The sequence below is a fragment of the Stenella coeruleoalba genome (genome assembly GCF_951394435.1).
Source record: "Stenella coeruleoalba genome assembly, chromosome: 2".
Classification (NCBI taxonomy): domain Eukaryota; kingdom Metazoa; phylum Chordata; class Mammalia; order Artiodactyla; family Delphinidae; genus Stenella; species Stenella coeruleoalba.
The window spans coordinates 161535830-161553979 of record NC_137147.1 but is presented as its reverse complement, the minus strand read 5'-3'; the positions used below and the strand labels follow the sequence as shown (position 1 = coordinate 161553979).

The following is an 18150-nucleotide window of genomic DNA, read 5'->3' as shown; positions in this document are numbered from 1 at the left end:
GAGGAAATAAGGTTGAAGAGGTAGTCAAGGGCAAGGTCAGATGGGGTCTTGTGGGTTAGGATAAGGATCTTGGCTTATACTTGAAGAGTAATGGGAGGGCTTTTAAAAAGGAACATCGCATGATCCAATTTATGGCTTTTAAGTGTTTTCATTCCTCTTCTGTGAGAAGTAGACTATGATAGCAAGAACTGAAGCAGGGAGATTGAGGAGGTAGGACAGAGTTCTGAGCAAAACAAGACTACACAGCAAGGAAAGGTGGAGAAAAGTGGGGAGGAAGGAGATGTTTAGGAGTTGAAATCATCAGGAGCTGTTGATAGTTTAGATGTAATTAGGAGGGAAAATGAGGGATGAGGGAGGATGCCAACTTTCCAATTTGAGTACCTGGCCGGATACCTACATGGTGTGATTCATAAGCCTGTGAACACCAGAAAAGAAGCAGGTCTTAGGGGAGATAATAGGTACCATTTTCAACCTGTTGAACTTGAGTCATCTTTATGACTTGCTTTCCCTCAAGTGGTATCGATGAACATGAAATCTTATATGAATCAGACTGGCAGGTTTGTTTTATTCTTTTAATCATACATCTACTACCTTGTCATTTCCTTTTTCATCTTCTATGTACTATTTTTTCTTGATTTAGCTGATTTTGATTCTCTTGAGTGAAGCTTTTGTGTTTGTGCTTTCCCAGTGGTCAAGAGGGGAGTCTTACAGTTGCAAAGTTGTTGGCATGTCTTTTGGTGGAAGTTGTTTCTTTTATGCCCCTTGAGGTAGATAGGAATTAAAACAGCCAACAGCAGGATTCCCAACCTGGATTTTTTTTCCATTTGACAAAGTGGACCTAGGAGGGAGTGATGCTAAATATATAGTGCCCGACAAATTAGGACCGGAACTTGTATCCCACCCTCAGATCATATCTTAAAACACTAAATTAGGGTGTAAGCAGATTCAAAAAATGTGCCTTGCAATCACTTTTCAAGAGCAGCAGATTTGGCAGAACTCCAGGCTGCATAACTGGAGCAAACATCTGAAAATATCCCAGGGTAGGCAGGTTTGAAAGCCTTTCCGTGTTATATACCAAGCATTCTGCTCACCTGTTATCAGACAAAGGCAGTAGCAGTATTATAATAGGATCTCCCACCTCTGGATTTGAAAAGCATTTTATTGACGTAAATCATATCACGTACAACCCTGTATGCCATCAGTATACACATCTTCAGTCTCCTGCTAGATTATCCCACTTAGAAGGTCATGTTATATCTTTCCTTCTCCCACATACACAGGCTCACCTCAGAGATATTACGGCTTTGATTCCAGACCGCTGCAATAAAGTGAAAATCGCAATAGAGTCACATTTTTTGGTTTCCCAGTGCATATAAGTTATGTTTACACTATACTGTCGTCTATTAAGTGTGCAATAGCATTATGTCTTAAAAAAAAAAAATGTACAGGGACTTCCCTGGTGGCACAGTGGTTAAGAATCCTCCTGCCAATTCAGGGGACACAGGTTCGATCCCTGGTCCGGAAGGATCCCACATGCCGTGGAGCAACTGGCCCCGTGCGCCACAACTAATGAGCCTGCGCTCTAGAGCCTGCAAGCCACAGCTGCTGGGCCTGCGTGCCACAACTACTGAAGCCCATGTGCCTGGAGCCTGTGCTCTGCAACGGGAGAGACCACCATGATGGGAGAGGCCACTGTGATGAGAGGTCCGCGCACCGCAACAAAGAGTAGCTCCCGGCTCGTCGCAGCTAGAGAAAGCCGCGCACAGCAACTAAGACCAAACACAGCCAAAAATAAAAAAAATAAATTTATAAAAAAAAATACAAGGTACATACCTAATTAAAAATATTTTATTGCTACTAGTGGGAAGCAGCCACATAGCACAAGGAGATCAGCTCGGTGCTCTGTGACCACCTAGAGGGGTGGGATAGGGAGAGTGGGAGGGGGAGCCAAGGGGGAAGAGATATGGAGACATATGTATATGTATAGCTGATTCACTTTGTTATAAGGCAGAAACACACCATTGTAAAGCAATTATACTCCAATGAAGATGTTAAAAATATATATATATTTAATTGCTTAAAAAATGCTAACCATTGGGCTTCCCTGGTGGCGCAGTGGTTAAGAGTCCACCTGCCGATGCAGGGGACACGGGTTCGTGCCCCGGTCCGGGAAGATCCCACATGCTGCGGAGTGGCTGGGCCCATGAGCCATGGCCGCTGAGCCTGTGCGTCCAGAGCCTGTGCTCCGCAACAGGAGAGGCCACAACAGTGAGAGGTCCGCGTACCGCAAAAAAAAAAAAAAAAAAAAAAAAAAAAAAAAAAAAAAAAAAAAAAAATGCTAACTATCATCTGAGCCTTCAGCCAGTCATCATCTTTATGCAATGGTGGCATCAAAGATCACTGACCACAGATCACCAGAATAAGTATAATAATGATGAAAAAATTAAGATATTCTAAGAATTACCAAAATGGGACACAGAGACACGAAGTGAGCAAATGCTGTTGGAAAAATGGCACCAAAAGGCTTGCTCAACACGGGGTTGCCCCAAACCTTCAGTCTGTTTAAGAAAAAAAAAAAGGCAATATCTTCCAAGCACAATAAAGCAAAGCATTAAAACAAGGTGTGTCTGTAACGGACAGAGCGTTAGTGTTGGTGAGTGAATGGTTCCATGAATCAGAATTAGCCAAGCTGATGCCCGAATACAAACAATTAAGGAATTTAAAATGCGACACCTAAACACTACACACTTCATAAGTGCTTATCGCAGGAAAGAATTACACACAGATAAAATGATGACGGAATAACACTTGCCAAGAAGAGGTGTGGACCGAACGAACTTAGTGTACCCAGAGGTCAATGGGAAGATGTTCTCTTTTCCCAGGTCTTCCCAGTCCAAGTTTGTGAAGCTTTATTTACTCCAGACATAAAATAACCTTCACTTATGTTAGAGACACATTTAGGGGAAAGGCAACATTACCACTGGCTTCTAAGTGTGTTAAGACTAGGGGTCATTATCTGAAAAGGCCTTTGAAGGGCAACATTTTTAAAGATTTGTCATCTTACACATGTTCTTAGAGCTGGGGCCCACCTTATCCACTTGTGCAATAATAAGTTAATCACCCAAAACAATTTTTTAAAAAGCACCCTTAAGAAATATTTCAATTTTAGAAATAGGTTAGTAATCCAGTTAAAGAATGAAATTTATTATAATAGCTGCATCATAAGGACATGTACAGAAGTACTTTAGCATGTCTCAATTAAAAATAAAATTTAAACCTACAAATAGAAGAAAGTATCACTGACAGGCCCATAAAACATTCGTGCCTTTTCATCTAGAAATCCTGGGAATTATTTAATGAGAGCAGGAAGGTATAGCTCTCTGAGTCGTCGTTCATATAAATCAAGGACTGGAAACAATCTAAATTTTCAACCAACAGGGTAATTTAGTAAAACAATGTACATCAACATCATGATGCTGTTTTAGTCATTAAAATTATGGTTATGAAGGGGAGGCAGAAACATGGAAATGTGTTTGATATTTAACTGGAAAAAGAGATTATAAAATGACACATACTATACGACATGTACACACGTGAGGTTCTAGAAAGCAAGATGCAAGAATTTTTAAAAAGAAAATAAGATGGATAGTGGCCAATTTTTCTTTTATTTGCTCTTTTGTATCATGTGGTTGCTTTTAAAAATAATCAAATTAGTTCACTGCAGCACTATTTTCAATAGCCAAGACATGGAAACAACCTAAATGCCCATCAACAGATAAATGGATAAAAAAGATAAAGTACATATACACAATGAAATACTACTCAGCCCTAAAAAGGAATAAAATAATGCCATTTGCAGCAACATGGATGGGCCTAGAGATTATCTTACTGTGAAGTCAGAAAGAGAAAGACAAATACCATATGATATCACTTATATGTGGAATCTAAAATATGACACAAATGAACTGATCTACAAAACAGAAACAGACTCACAGACATAGAGAATAGACTTGTGGTTGCCGAGGGGGAGTGGGAGAGGGAGGGATTGGGAGTTTGGGATTAGTAGGTGCAAACTACTATATATAGGTTGGATAAACTACAAGGTCCTATTGTCTAGCACAGGGAACTATATTCAGTATCTGTGTTAAACCATAATGGAAAAGAATATGAAAAAGAATGTGAATATATATGTATATATAGGTATGTATAACTGAATCACTTTGCTGTACCACAGAAATTAACACATTGTAAATCAACTATATTTCAATAAAATAAATTTTAAAAATACAATTTGAAAAAAAACTAAGGCAGAGCTCAGGGAAATAAGTAATAGCCAATTAATACAAGATGTCAGGAAAACGAGGTGACGTTCTGGGTCTTGGTTTAGTTCCAATGGAATCATGTTTGGGAGTAGGTATTCGGGACAACATGCCATTGTGTTAAACCACTTTTCATAAAAACTCCTCCATTTAACATTTTTGTATTTTAAAAATTGCCCAAAGTGCTTTTGGCTGGGAAATACCCTTCAGTGTTAACTTAGACCTAGGAAGGCATTGTGAACTCGGAAGGAGTCAGCTTAGACCCAAGTGGAGGAAATGCATGAACTTTCGCCAATGTGAGGTCCTTGGGTTCTCATTTTTCTGGGTCTCTGAATCATGAAGAGGTCTGAGTTCACCTTTTCAGGAGCATTCAGAGAACGACCTTGTTTCAGAAACTCTACTCTACTCATTCCATTCCGAGGTCAGCTGAATTTTTATACGACCGGCTTTTCCAAATTAGGCCTGGCGGTGGGGAGGAGAGGTCACAGGAGGAAACGGCATTTCCACAGACCCTCTTAAAAGAGGGGAAGGAATAGTCTTCTGGAAAGTTCGCTCTTTTATCTGAAGTCCCAGAAAGTTTCCCACATCCCCTCTGACGGATTCAGCGCCCCACGGAACGCAATAATAAGTATAACTGGCTCCCTGAGTCAGCCAATGTCAGGAATCATTCCAGTAAGACAAACTCTCATTAAAATGCACCGCCTCCCCCTGAGGGAGTGAAACTGAGGACTTCTCCCGCCCCTCTTTCCACATCCGCTGGAAGTTGTTTCCGCGTCACCACGGAGCATCCCGCTAAGCAGACCCGGCGGTCCCTGCCACCCACCCCTGGCACTGCACTCAGCATCCCACGCGCCGTAATCGGGGTGCGGGCGGGGGAAGCACTTGGCCGTGAACGGTAACAGCGACGAGAGAGAAAGAAAAGCACAGGCCTACCTTAAAACTTTCCAGTCTTTGAGTGGATCCAAGTCAGAGATTAAGGAGACCATTGTCTAAAGGGCGGCCGAAGGCAGATCCAGTCCCGAGAGGAGGGGGCGCGGGGAGGGGATGCGGGGGAAGGAAGCGGCCGCCGGCTGCTCGGCTCAGGCCCGGAGCGACCGGGCGCCTGCACGCGCGCGGCTCTTCCTCCTTCTAGGATTGATAAGCACTTGTCCTGGCTTTTCTCCACGCCCACGGCCTAATCAATCTTGCGCTAGATTACTCCCCAGCCCCGGCTCATTTCTCCACACCACCTTTTAAAGCCCTTGTAATCTGCGCCAACTGATCACATTTGACCTTTTTGTAGCCCACTTTATTCCAAGCACAGCTCTCAGTTAAATCTCTCTTTATTAACACCGTCCTCCTTGGCTTGCTTTTGGAACAAACAGATCAAGCCTGAAGCTTCCAGACTTTAACAGCAATCATTTACAGATTACTGCAAGCTGCAGCTCTCTCCTCCTCTGGGGCATCCTCGTGAGATTTTGCTTTCATATTCCTGTCAGAAGACCGGTTAGGTTTCTTTTTTCCCTTTTTTTTTTTTTGGTGGCTTGGGTCTGGGACACCAGCGTCGGGCTTACAGCTTCCCTCAGAGGCTGTAACTACATGACTGTTAGGATTTGTTTTTTAGAAATCATCTGGAACCGGCCTGCTAACAAGCTAGAATTTACTGTGTGCTTTCTGGCAGGGAATTTGTTACACTGCTTTTCCCCCCCCCCCCCTTTCTTTCTTTCTCGTGTTTTAAAAGAACGTGAAGAGGGGGGGAAATGTAGAATCTCTCCAGGCATTAAGAGAAAAGGGCGTGGGCTTTTCTCCCTCAACTTGTATATCTTTTGTCCTTTATTTAAAACTGAACATCCTTTCAACAATCGTCTGAAACCGTGCACGGCAGATATTGAAAACAATATCCAGGGCAGAATTGTTTTCCTCTAGACTGGTCTGTGTGCTGATGTAGGTTTTTTGTGACTGTACGGGTTTATTTTTGTAAGCACTGCCTCATAGCATATGCTTTCCTGCTTTCCGAGGTTCTAGGTAAGACTCCACTACTGAGGCCCCTCCCCACCCTGTCCTCCCAGGATCCTGGCATTAGAAGACCTTGAAATCACCTGGCATAGGGGTCTCCATGACCTCCCAGGTCATTCAGATTTTCCTGACACCTGCATGCCACATGAGCTTTACATGACAGGACCTTTACTCGATAGGACTTTTACTCGCTTTATACCCAATTCCTCTTTTTTCCTACACTTACTTTAGAAGGTAATTTTAAGACCATCACCATAAATGGAAGATCAGCCTCCCTGGCCTAACAAAACATGATTGTTGTGCCTGGACACATGGCTGTTTCTAGATCTTTTTGTCTCGTTTGAAAAGAGAGTAGAGAGTGAGTGTTAGGGGATGTTAAGGACACACCGGCACCAACCAAGACATTCCCCACAAGCCGAGTCCAGATTTAAAGAGAACACAGTGCCATTCAATGTTCTGCAGTGACCTTACTACCTAAAATGGTCAGCCAGGAGGATGGGTTCCAATTTCTTGCCTTTAGGCTGAGCCTACCAAGAAAAAGAATCTCTTCTTTCCTGAGAGTCTCCAGAGGGAAAGATGTGGTGACAGCTGTTGGAAGCATGCTGCTTTTACTGTCAGGAAGTTCTTCCAGTCAACTCGAAATGCCCCTCACAGCATTTTAAATCCTTTCCCTGTTACCCTTTTCTTGAAGGATCCCCTTCTATCTGAAAATACGCAGCAAACCCTCAGCTGTCTTTTTTACAGGCATACATACTTTCCCTAATGGCTGTAAATGACTCCGCAGAAGTACAACTCTCCTTATGCTAAACAAAGAGAAGAATTTCATACCTTTTACAAAAGACATTGCCTCTCTGAGGCTTCATGCTCCTTCCTGGGCTGTCTTTGCTGTCCCACTGTGGATCCTGGGCCACAGTATAATAATGTGTAAACATTTACATGACACTTGTAATCCCCAAGTACTTCACCAAATGTGGGTGATAATAATAGCATTTGTGGGACGTGTACCTGCAAAGGGTTCCAAATGCTTAGATAATTAATAAGCTGTTTCTCCCTTTAGAAAGTTAGCAGGAAAAAACAAAAGATGATAATGAAATAGTTTCTGTGACCACAATGACATCATTTTTATATATTAACCCACCGCTCTGCTGCTGAGATTCAGATCTGGAGAAGAAGGGGGAATGGATCCTTAACCCTTGGAGTTCAGGGTTAATGGGTGAAAGGGGGGAGGGACTTGGCTTTTGGCCAAAGGACGAAAGCAAGCTCCTCAATTATTAAATCATGTTTTAAAGCAGTAGTCCTTCCAAAAACTTTTTAAAGGCAGTAGAAACTTTCCTTTGGATGAAACCTTGTCCAAGTGCAGAAACAGATACTAGTGAAAGTTTATTACTGGGACTAATTTCTTTAGGCGTTAGCTTGTTCAGCCCTTGTGACTAAGTTGTTTACAAAGTAAGTTACCAGAAGCACCACTGTTTTGTTAATGCAGGTGAGGACATTTGGGCATGCAAATTTGGGTTCACAGGGCTAGTCCTCAGCAGGGGGAGGTGTGGTACCCAGAAGCCACGCCCACTGGACCACACGTGATCAACCACACAGGGCACTCCTTTCCTCCAGCAGAGAGGAATACACAAGTAGGGTGCATCTGTATTGGGGTGGGACTAGGGTTGGGATCAGGTTAGGGGTGGATAAGACTGTTTGCATGAGGCTCCTGCTTCCTCTTCTAAGGCACCCCTAGGAAACCCTAGCGTTCAGGAGGACACGCTTTGAAATACACTTCCTGAAAGTATTTGGTGATAGATAATCTTTGAAAGGCTGTGTTGAGTCCAATACAGGCTGAAGATTTTGCTCTTATCTTTCTTAATTGTGAGGAACAAGTGTTTCCTTACATACACTGGAGATTAATTCCATGCTGTATATAGTGCAAATGTTCTTTTCCTCTCTCCCCTAAGCATTCTGTTCCTGATTCTGAACAGCTTCACATCAAATGGATCCATTGCCTACTAAGAAAAAGGCCATCAGAAAAATTCATTCACCTTCAGCTATGAGGGAGACCAGTAAAAACGAACAAACAAGATACTGTCCTGTTCAAAACTTGGGCAACTATTCATCTTTAGCTCAGGAAAAGCAGCAATACACTTTCTATATGTAAAACTCAAAGGTTAAATTTAGTATTGAGAAGCTTTGCCCCCAAATATAATTTTCCTCCATGTCACTGTATGAATTACAAGATTTAATTTTGGGTTCTTTTCCTCATATTTTGATAAACTGATGCCTTTAAAAAATGAAATTATTTTATTATTGCTTATAATGACTCTTCAATGGTTGGCTCTTCTGAATGGTCCCTGTGTGTTAAAACAGAATGTCGTCCATATAAAGCAGCATTCTTAAATGGTCCCACTATTACCAGGGACAAGAGTCGTAGTTTTCCTTTTCATATAACTAAAATTTCTGCAATATCCTTCCCTCTTCCCAGATACAGAAACTAAAACCAAAATCCAAATCCAAACAAAAAGCAACCCCCCCTTTGGACCTCTTCCATCCAAACAAATAAAACCTCCAGCCCCAAACCTTATGAGACTGTGGTTTCCACGAGTATGGTAATTAGAGTCACCTGCGAAGAAACTGCACCACAGAATCCCAGTGAACAGACAAGAGCAGGAGACAAAGAATCTGCATTTCACACCAGACCTAGGCAGGAAATGCTGACAGTCAGCAAGTGTAAAATTTACCCCAGTCATATAGCATCCCAGGTGACTTTTCATGGGTTGAGGGACATGACCTTGAAGCCAAAGATGAAGATCTTATGTTATAGAGAAACAAGAAGCACCTGGGTGTGAAGTAGCCAAAGAATGAAAACAAGCATTCTCCATCAGTCAGAAGTTAGACCAACTGCTGAACAGAGCTTCAGAAAGACACATATGATGTCTCAGGAAATTCATCTCCCAAGAAAATGTCTAACTTCCTGATAGTCAGGAATTAAAAAAAAAACAAAAAAACAAACAAACAGAAATAACACAACCTTGCTAAGGAAAAAAATAACATTTTATGTCCTTTTTTCATTCTATGTTTGTCTCTAGTTTCTGATTCCTAGGAATCCAATTATCCTGTTTTTTTTATTTTTTATTTTAGAAAATCTTGTTTCAAGCTTACTCAGTCCTAATTCTGTTACTTCCTGATAAAGATTCTTTCCCCTTCTGCTTGTTCCAGATTTTTCTTTTTCTTATTTGCCAGCTCTTTCCTTCTCAAGCAGGTAAGGTCTCTCTCTCCCTTTTTTTTTTTTTTTTCTAACATCTTTATTGGAGTATAATTGCTTTACAAAGGTGGGTTAGTTTCTGCTTTATAACAAAGTGAATCAGCTATACATATATCCCCATATCTCTTCCCTCTTGCATCTCCCTCCCTCCCTCCCACCCTCCCTATCCCACCCTTCTAGGTGGTCACAAAGCACCGAGCTGATCTCCCTGTGCTATGAGGCTGTTTCCCACTAGCTATCGATTTTACGTTTAGTAGTGTATATATGTGCACACCACTCTCTCCCTTTGTCCCAGCTTACCGTTCCCCCTCCCCATGTCCTCAAGTCCATTCTCTAGTAGGTCTGCACCTTTATTCCCGTCCTGCCCCTAGGTTCTTCAGAACCATTTTTTTGGTGTTTATTTTTAGATTCCATATATATGTGTTAGCATACGGTATTTGTTTTTCACTTTCTGACTTACTTCACTCTATGACAGACTCTAGGTCCATCCACCTCACTACAAATAATGCAATTTCGTTTCTTTTTATGGCTAAGTAATATTCCATTGTATATACGTGCCACATCTTCTTTATCCATTCATTTGTCGATGAACACTTAGTTTGCTTCCATGTCCTGGCTATTGTAAATAGAGCTGCAATGAACACTGTGGTACATGACTCTTTTTGAATTATGGTTTTCTCAGGGTATATGCCCAGGAGTGGGATTGCTGGGTCCTATGGTAGTTCTATTTTTAGTTTTTTAAGGAACCTCCATACTGTTCTCCATAGTGGCTGTATCAATTTAAATTCCCACCAACAGTGCAAGAGGGTTCCCTTTTCTCCACACCCTCTCCAGTATTTATTGTTTGTAGATTTTTTGATGATGGCCATTCTGACTGGTGTGAGATGATAATCTCATTGTAGTATTGATTTGCATTTCTCTAATGATTAGTGATGCTGAGCACCCTTTCATGTGTTTGTTGGCAACATGTATATCTTCTTTGGAGAAATGTCTGTTTAGATTTTCTGCCCATTTTTGGATTGGGTTGTTTGTTTTTTTGTTATTGAGCTGCATGAGCTGCTTGTAAATTTTGGAGATTAATCCTTTGTCAGTTGTTTCATTTGCAAATATTTTCTCCCATTCTGAGGGTTGTCTTGTTCTTGTTTATGGTTTCCTTTGCTGTGCAAAAGCTTTGAAGTTTCATTAGGTCCCATTTGTTTATTTTTGTTTTTATTTCCATTTCTCTAGGAGGTGGGTCAAAAAGGATCTTGCTGTGATTTATATCATAGAGTGTTCTGCCTATGTTTTCTTCTAAGAGTTTTATAGTGTCTGGCCTTACATTTAGGTCTTTAATCCATTTTGAGTTTATTTTTGTGTATGGTGTTAGGGAGTGTTCTAACTTCATTCTTTTACATGTACCTGTCCAGTTTTCCCAGCACCACTTATTGAAGAGGCTGTCTTTTCTCCATTGTATATTCTTGCCTCCTTTATCAAAAATAAGCTGACCATATGTGCGTGGGTTTATCTCTTGGCTTTCTATCCTGTTCCATTGATCTATCTTTCTGTTTTTGTGCCAGTACCATACTGTCTTGATTACTGTAGCTTTGTAGTATAGTCTGAAGTCAGGGAGCCTGATACCTCCAGCTCCGTTTTTCATTCTCAAGATTGCTTTGGCTATTCGGGGTCTTTTGTGTTTCCAAACAAATTGTGAAATTTTTTGTTCTAGTTCTGTGAAAAATGCCAGTGGTAGTTTGATAGGGATTGCATTGAATCTGTAGATTGCTTTGGGTAGTAGAGTCATTTTCACAATGTTGATTCTTCCAATCCAAGAACATGGTATATCTCTCCATCTATTTGTATCATCTTTAATTTCTTTCATCAGTGTCTTATAACTTTCTGCAAACAGGTCTTTTGTCTCCTTAGGTAGGTTTATTCCTAGATATTTTATTCTTTTTGTTGCAATGGTAAATGGGAGTGTTTTCTTGATTTCACTTTCATATTTTTCACCATTAGTGTATAGGAATGCCAGAGATTTCTGTGCATTAATTTTGTATACTGCAACTTTACCAAATTCATTGATTAGCTCTAGTAGCTTTCTGTTAGCATCTTTAGGATTCTCTATGTATAGTATCATGTCATCTGCAAACAGTGACAGCTTTACTTCTTCTTTTCCGATTTGGATTCCTTTTATTTCCTTTTCTTCTCTGATTGCTGTGGCTAAAACTTCCAAAACTATGTTGAATAAGAGTGGTGAGAGTGGGCAACCTTGTCTTGTTCCTGATCTTAGTGGAAATGCTTTCAGTTTTTCACCATTGAGGATGATGTGGGCTATGGGATTGTCATATGTGGCCTTTATTATGTTGAGAAAAGTTCCCTCTGTGCCTACTTTCTGTAGGGTTTTTATCATAAATAGGTATTGAATTTTGTCAAAAGCTTTTTCTGCATCTATTGAGATGATCAAGTGGTTTTTATTCTTCAGTTTGTTAATAGGGTGTATTACATTCATTTACTTGCATATATTGAAGAATCCTTGCATTTCTAGGATAAAATCCACTTGCTCGTGGTGTTTGATCCTTTTAATGTGCTGCTTGATTCTGTTTGCTAGTATTTTGTTGAGGATTTTTGCATCTATGTTCATCAGTGATATTGGCCTGTAGTTCTCCTTTGTGACATCTTTGTCTGGTTTTGGTATCAGGGTGATGGTGGCCTCGTAGAATGAGTTTGGGAGTGTTCCTCCCTCTGCTGTATTTCAGAAGAGTTTGAGAAGGATAGGTGTTAACTCTTCTCTAAATATTTGATAGAATTTGCCTGTGAAGCCATCTGTTCCTGGACTTTTGTTTGTTGGAAGATTTTTAATCACAGTTTCAATTTCAGTGCTTGTGATTGGTCAGTTTATATTTTTTATTTTTTCCTGGTTCAGTCTCAGAAGGTTGTGCTTTCCTAAGAATTTGTCCATTTCTTCCAGGTTGTCCATTTTATTGTCATATAGCTGTTTGTAGTAATTTCTCATGATCCTTTGTACTTCTTCAGTGTCAGTTGTTACTTCTCCTTTTTCATTTCTAATTCTATTGATTTGAGTCTTCTCCCTTTTTTTTCTTGATGAGTCTGGCTAGTGGTTTATCAATTTTGTTTATCTTCTCAAAGAACCAGCTTTGGGCTTCCCTTGTTGCGCAGCGGTTGACAGTCTGCCTGCCGATGCAGGGGACGCGGGTTCGTGCCCCGGTCTGGGAAGATCCCACATGCCGTGGAGTGGCTGGGCCCGTGAGCCATGGCCACTGAGCCTGCACATCCAGAGCCTTTGCTCCACAACGGGAGAGACCACAACAGTGAGAGGCCTGTGTACCACAAAAAAAAAAAAAAAAAAAAAAAAGAACTAGCTTTTAGTTTTATTGATCTTTGCTATTGTTTTCTTCATTTCTTTTTCATTTATTTCTGAGCTGATCTTTATGATTTCTTTCCTTCTGCTAACTTTGGGGTTTTTTTGTTCTTCTTTCTCTGATTGCTTTAGGTGTACGGTTGGGTTGTTTATTTGAGATGTTTCTTGTTTCTTGAGGTAGGATTGTATTGCTATAAACTTCCCTCTTAGAACTGCTTTTGCTGCATCCCATAGGTTTTGGGTCGTCGTGTTTTCATTGTCATTTGTTTCTAGGTATTTTTAATTTCCTCTTTGATTTCTTCAGTGATCTCTTGGTTATTAAGTAGTGTATTGTTTAGCCTCCGTGTGTTTGTTGTTTGTACAGATTTTTTTCCTGTAAGTGATATCTAGTCTCATAGCGTTGTGGTCGGAAAAAGTACTTAATACGATTTCAATTTTCTTAAATTTACCAAGGCTTGATTTGTGACCCAAGATATGGTCTATCCTGGAGAATGTTCCATGAGCACTTGAGAAGAAAGTTTATTCTGTTGTTTTTGGATGGAATGTCCTATAAATATCAATTAAGTCCATCTTGTTTAATGTGTCATTTAAAGCTTGTGTTTCCTTATTTATTTTCATTTTGGATGATCTGTCCATTGGTGAAAGTGGGGTGTTAAAGTCCCCTACTATGATTGTGTTACTGTCGATTTCCCCTTTTATAGCTGTTAGCATTTGCCTTATGTATTGAGGTGCTCCTATGTTGGGTGCATATATATTTATAATTTTTATATTTTCTTCTTGGATTTATCCCTTGATCATTATGTAGTGTCCTTCTTTGTCTCTCGTAATAGTCTTTATTTTAAAGTCTATTTTGTCTGATATGAGAATTGCTACTCCAGCTTTCTTTTGATTTCCATTTGCATGGAATATCTTTTTCCATCCCCTCACTTTCAGTCTGTATGTGTCCCTAGGTCTGAAGTGGGTCTCTTGTAGACAGCATATGTACGGATCTTGTTTTTGTATCCATTCAGCCAGTCTACGTCTTTTGGTGGGAGCATTTAATCCATTTACATTTAAGGTAATTATTGATATGTATGTTCCTATTACCATTTTCGTAATTGTTTTGGGTTTGTTATTGTAGGTCTGTTCCTTCTCTTGTGTTTCCTGCCTAGAGAAGATCCTTTAGCATTTTTTCTAAAGCTGGTTTGGTGGTGCTGAATTCTCTTAGCTTTTGCTCATCTGTAAAGTTTTTAATTTTCCCTGAAATCTGAATGAGATCTGAATGAGATCCTTGGTGGGTAATCTTGGTTGTACGTTTTTCCCTTTCATCACTTTAAATATGTCCTGCCAGTCCCTTCTGGCTTGCAGAGTTTCTGCTGAAAGATCAGCTGTTAACCTTATGGGGATTCCCTTGTATGTTATTTGTTGTTTTTCCCTTGCTGCTTTTAATACTTTTTCTTTGTATTTAATTTTTGATAGTTTGATTAATATGTTTCTCCTTTGATTTATCCTGTATGGGACTCTCTGTGCTTCCTGGACTTGATTAACTATCTCCTTTCCCATATTAGGGAAGTTTTCAACTATAATCTCTTCAAATATTTTCTCAGTCCCTTTCTTTTTCTCTTCTTCTTCTGGGACCCCTATAATTCGGATGTTGGTGCTCTCTCTCCCTTTAGGAAACTGAAGTGACTGATTGGAAATACATTCTACTTCTGAAGAAGAAGCTTCCATGGTCTTGGTGATGTGCCAGAGTTTTCAAGTTGGCGGATGGAATGAACTCAGAGACTCTATCTCTTGTTCTTGACCCTGGAAACTGGATCCAGCTTTGCACTGTTTTCATAGCAATGATGATAGACAGGGGTCACCAGATAAATGCCGTACTCTTTGTTAAATTTGGATTTGAGACACAAGGATGAAATTTTTAGTATAAGTATGCCCCCTCCTAATACTGCATGGGACATACATATACTAAAAAAATTATTTGCTTTTAATCTGAGCTGACATTTTAAGTCCTGTGTCAGTTCATGACTTATTTAGCAAATAAGTCCTTTTTACTTGCTATATCTGGCAACCGTATGCTAGATTGAGTTTCTTTTTTAACATCTTTATTGGAGTATAATTGCTTTACAATGGTGTTAGTTTCTGCTTTATAACAAAGTGAATCAGGTATACACATACATATATCCCCATATCTTTTCCCTCTTGTGCCTCCCTCCCTCCCATCCTCCCTATCCCACCCCTCTAGGTGGTCACAAAGCACTGAGCTGATCTCCCTGTGCTATGCGGCTGCTTCCCACTAGCTATTGATTTGACTTTTAAATAAAAAGAGCAACATCACTGTGATGATTATTTTTCATTTATGGAGGTCTGTAAAGGCACCCTGATGTCATTGACTATGTCGGGGTTCAGAACAGGCCCCCCTAGGATGTGGATTATTTTGAGTTAAAGGCAATCAAGACCCCACAAGCTAAGGAGACACTACTGCCCATCCTTCAACTACCTAGAAGAATGTAAATTGGGGATTTTTCCTAGAAAAATAATTATTACCAGAGATACATTTTATCTAAGTGGCCTCATCTATATGGCAGGGCAAACATCTAATTACCAGACATGTGCTCTTCTTATCATCCTGTGAATGGCCCTCCTGTCCTTGGAGGCCCCAGGCCCCATCCCATTCCCTGGCTCAGGATGGCATATAAGCCTCATTTTACCTTTCTGTCTCTGACCCTCTCATGTACATGTAATTCCCATACATGCAGAATTAAATTCTATTTTCTCCTGTTAATCTATTTCACGTTAATTTAATTCTTGGACCAGCCAGAAAAACCTAGAAGAGTAGAGGAAAGTTTTCTTCCTCCCTGACAACCAGGCATCAAAATGCATTTACTGAAATGTTCTTAAAGCATCTTACTGTCTTATGTGTAATAAGTCAAACATAAAAAGCCCCATTTGAGGTTGCTTTCTCAACAAAGCAGTGATATGATGCGAGAATGCCTGTATCTTCCAATGTTGGAAATTAGAAAGTGCCAGGCACCCTTCTTGTCTCACGACTGGCAAGTTGACTGCATTTTTAAGTGTTGGTAACATTGATATGTTCAGAAGCACCAAAGCTGACATTTTGTAAAATTTGGGAGCATCTCTATATTATATTTATTTCATACAGAGTGACTTGGCAGATAACACAGTTGCTGTGTCCTCTTGTTTTTGCACCCAGCAAGCCTCAGCTCCTACTGTACAAAATGTGCACCTGAAACAGTTAACCATTAATCTTCAGTTATGTAAAATGTGTTTTGTACATATCCTTACATTAGCAAGGTCTACAGAGACCAACTTCCAAAGATGGTGGGGTTTTCTCTTTTTTTAAGAAATGAATGTAACTTTAATGGAATTTCAAGTGCTTTTGTGTTTAGCTCCCAACACCTGATACGATGAAAAGTCTATGAACAAAGATATGTGTTTTGGTGCCTCATCAATGATTGGAGAATTGCTATTATGGGACACTAAAAAAATTCTAAAGGGTCTCTGAAGAGAGAGCTACAAAACCTGCTAAGTAGAGGGAAAGACCAAATGTGTTATTCAGGGTCTACATATGTACTGAATATTTTCTAGTGGTGTAAAAGCCCTCTTAACAATTGGGAAGTAATGCTTTTTCTCATTTGGAGTCTTTCTTAGTCAGCTGAACAGGAGGGCAAAATGGATTAAAGCAGGGGGAGGGGAGGGCTGACTCTCTGCCAGGCATATTTTAAAAGTGAGAAAGGAAGAGAGGGGAGAAGACTCACACCCAGCCAGCAGCTTTTCATGCCATTCAAAGGCATCACAGGCCAAATTTGTCCATACAGTGGGAAAAAAAAATTCAAGCTTTAACTCCTGTACTGCCACAGAAGATGTGATTTTTAAAGCTGTGTAATGTTCTTCTTTTAATTTCCAGTCTGCTCTGTTAGCACTCACGGCTCCCAGCAAGCGAGACAAAGGGATTCCCAGAAAAAAGATGTATTGTTCAGACAGTCCCTGTAGCTCAGGCCAGGAAATAAAACCTGCAACGTTGATCCTATTATCTATTTTTCGGTTTTGTTTTTTCTTTCAATGGCAATTTCAGATTACTCTGGTGTTTGTGTTCTTCAAGACAGCACTCCTCACTGCTTTTTAAGAGGGAAAACTGAGTTTTAGAGGAAAGTCAAACACAAGTGGCAAGTTTCCAGTCAATGAAACAATGTCAATTTCTGCTTATGAAGGACTGCCTAACCAGGAATTCTGCCTAGGGATCAGAGAAAAAGATAAGCTGCCCGGTATTATCCCAACTTAAAAACAGCAGACCTAAGTGGAATTAAGTGTGCAACAAATTTACTTGAAGACACAGGTCTAAATACTTAATAACTTGTTAATTTAATTCAAAGTAGTAACTACAAAAAATACTGATTGATAATTGATTGATTGTATAAAGTGTTTATTTGGCAATCAAATGATCCATTAGCATGCCAAAGCATTTTCCCATTTGTCTACTAGGTAAGGCTTTTCACCATGCTGAAGCACCATGTTTCTTTCTTTTTCTTTTTTAATTTCCAATATGTTGTAGACCAGTATTTTTGTAAAATACAATAAAATTGAACTACTAGAAAAAATAAAGCAAAATCATACAAAGTATAAACCCCAATTTTAAAAATTATTGGATTGATAGATATAAAATTACTCTGTAAAATTGCTATGCATATCCAAACTCTTACTCCTAATTGTTAAAAAACAAACAAGCCACAGACCTGCGTTGGTCTGCTTTTCACAGTCTGAGGAATACTGGTGAAAAGTATTCAACAACAATAAAGAACAAATTCTACAGACTTTCAAAGAATAGTTTTAGGACCTGTATTGAACCAAGCCATATATGATCTAAGGCAAATAGAAATTATGTCCATTTATACTGTTGCTGAAAAGATACAAAATAAGCTATTCGGGGTTTCCCTGGTGGCACAGTGGTTAAGAATCCACCTGCCAATGCAGGGGATACAGGTTCGAGCCCTGGTCCAGGAAGATCCCACATGCCGCGGAGCAACTAAGCCCACGAGCCACAACTACTGAGCCTGCATGCCACTACTGCTGGAGCCCACATGCCTAGAGCCCGTGCTCCACAACAAGAGAAGCCACTGCAACGACAAGCCTGTGCACCGCAACAAAGAGTAGCCCCTGCTCGCCACAACTAGAGAAAGCCCGCGCACAGCAACGAAGACCCAATACAGCCAAAAATTAATTAATTAATTAAT

The 18150-nt window shown here is 40.1% G+C and overlaps 1 protein-coding gene across 10 annotated transcripts in view; it reads right to left on the bottom strand.

Moving 5' to 3' along the window:
* The window catches only part of CELF2 (CUGBP Elav-like family member 2), a 1226917-nt gene that overhangs the window by 522722 nt on the left and 686045 nt on the right, over positions 1-18150 (bottom strand). For 2 of the 10 annotated variants that reach the window (XM_079914877.1, XM_079914885.1), the window contains exon 1: positions 5253-5928. The exons of the other annotated variants lie outside the window; for them this stretch is intronic. In XM_079914877.1, coding sequence (XP_079771003.1) covers positions 5253-5305 — 53 coding nt within the window. In that variant the 5' untranslated portion in view covers positions 5306-5928. Of the gene's footprint in view, positions 1-5252; positions 5929-18150 lie in introns of those variants that run through there. 10 annotated transcript variants of the gene reach the window in all.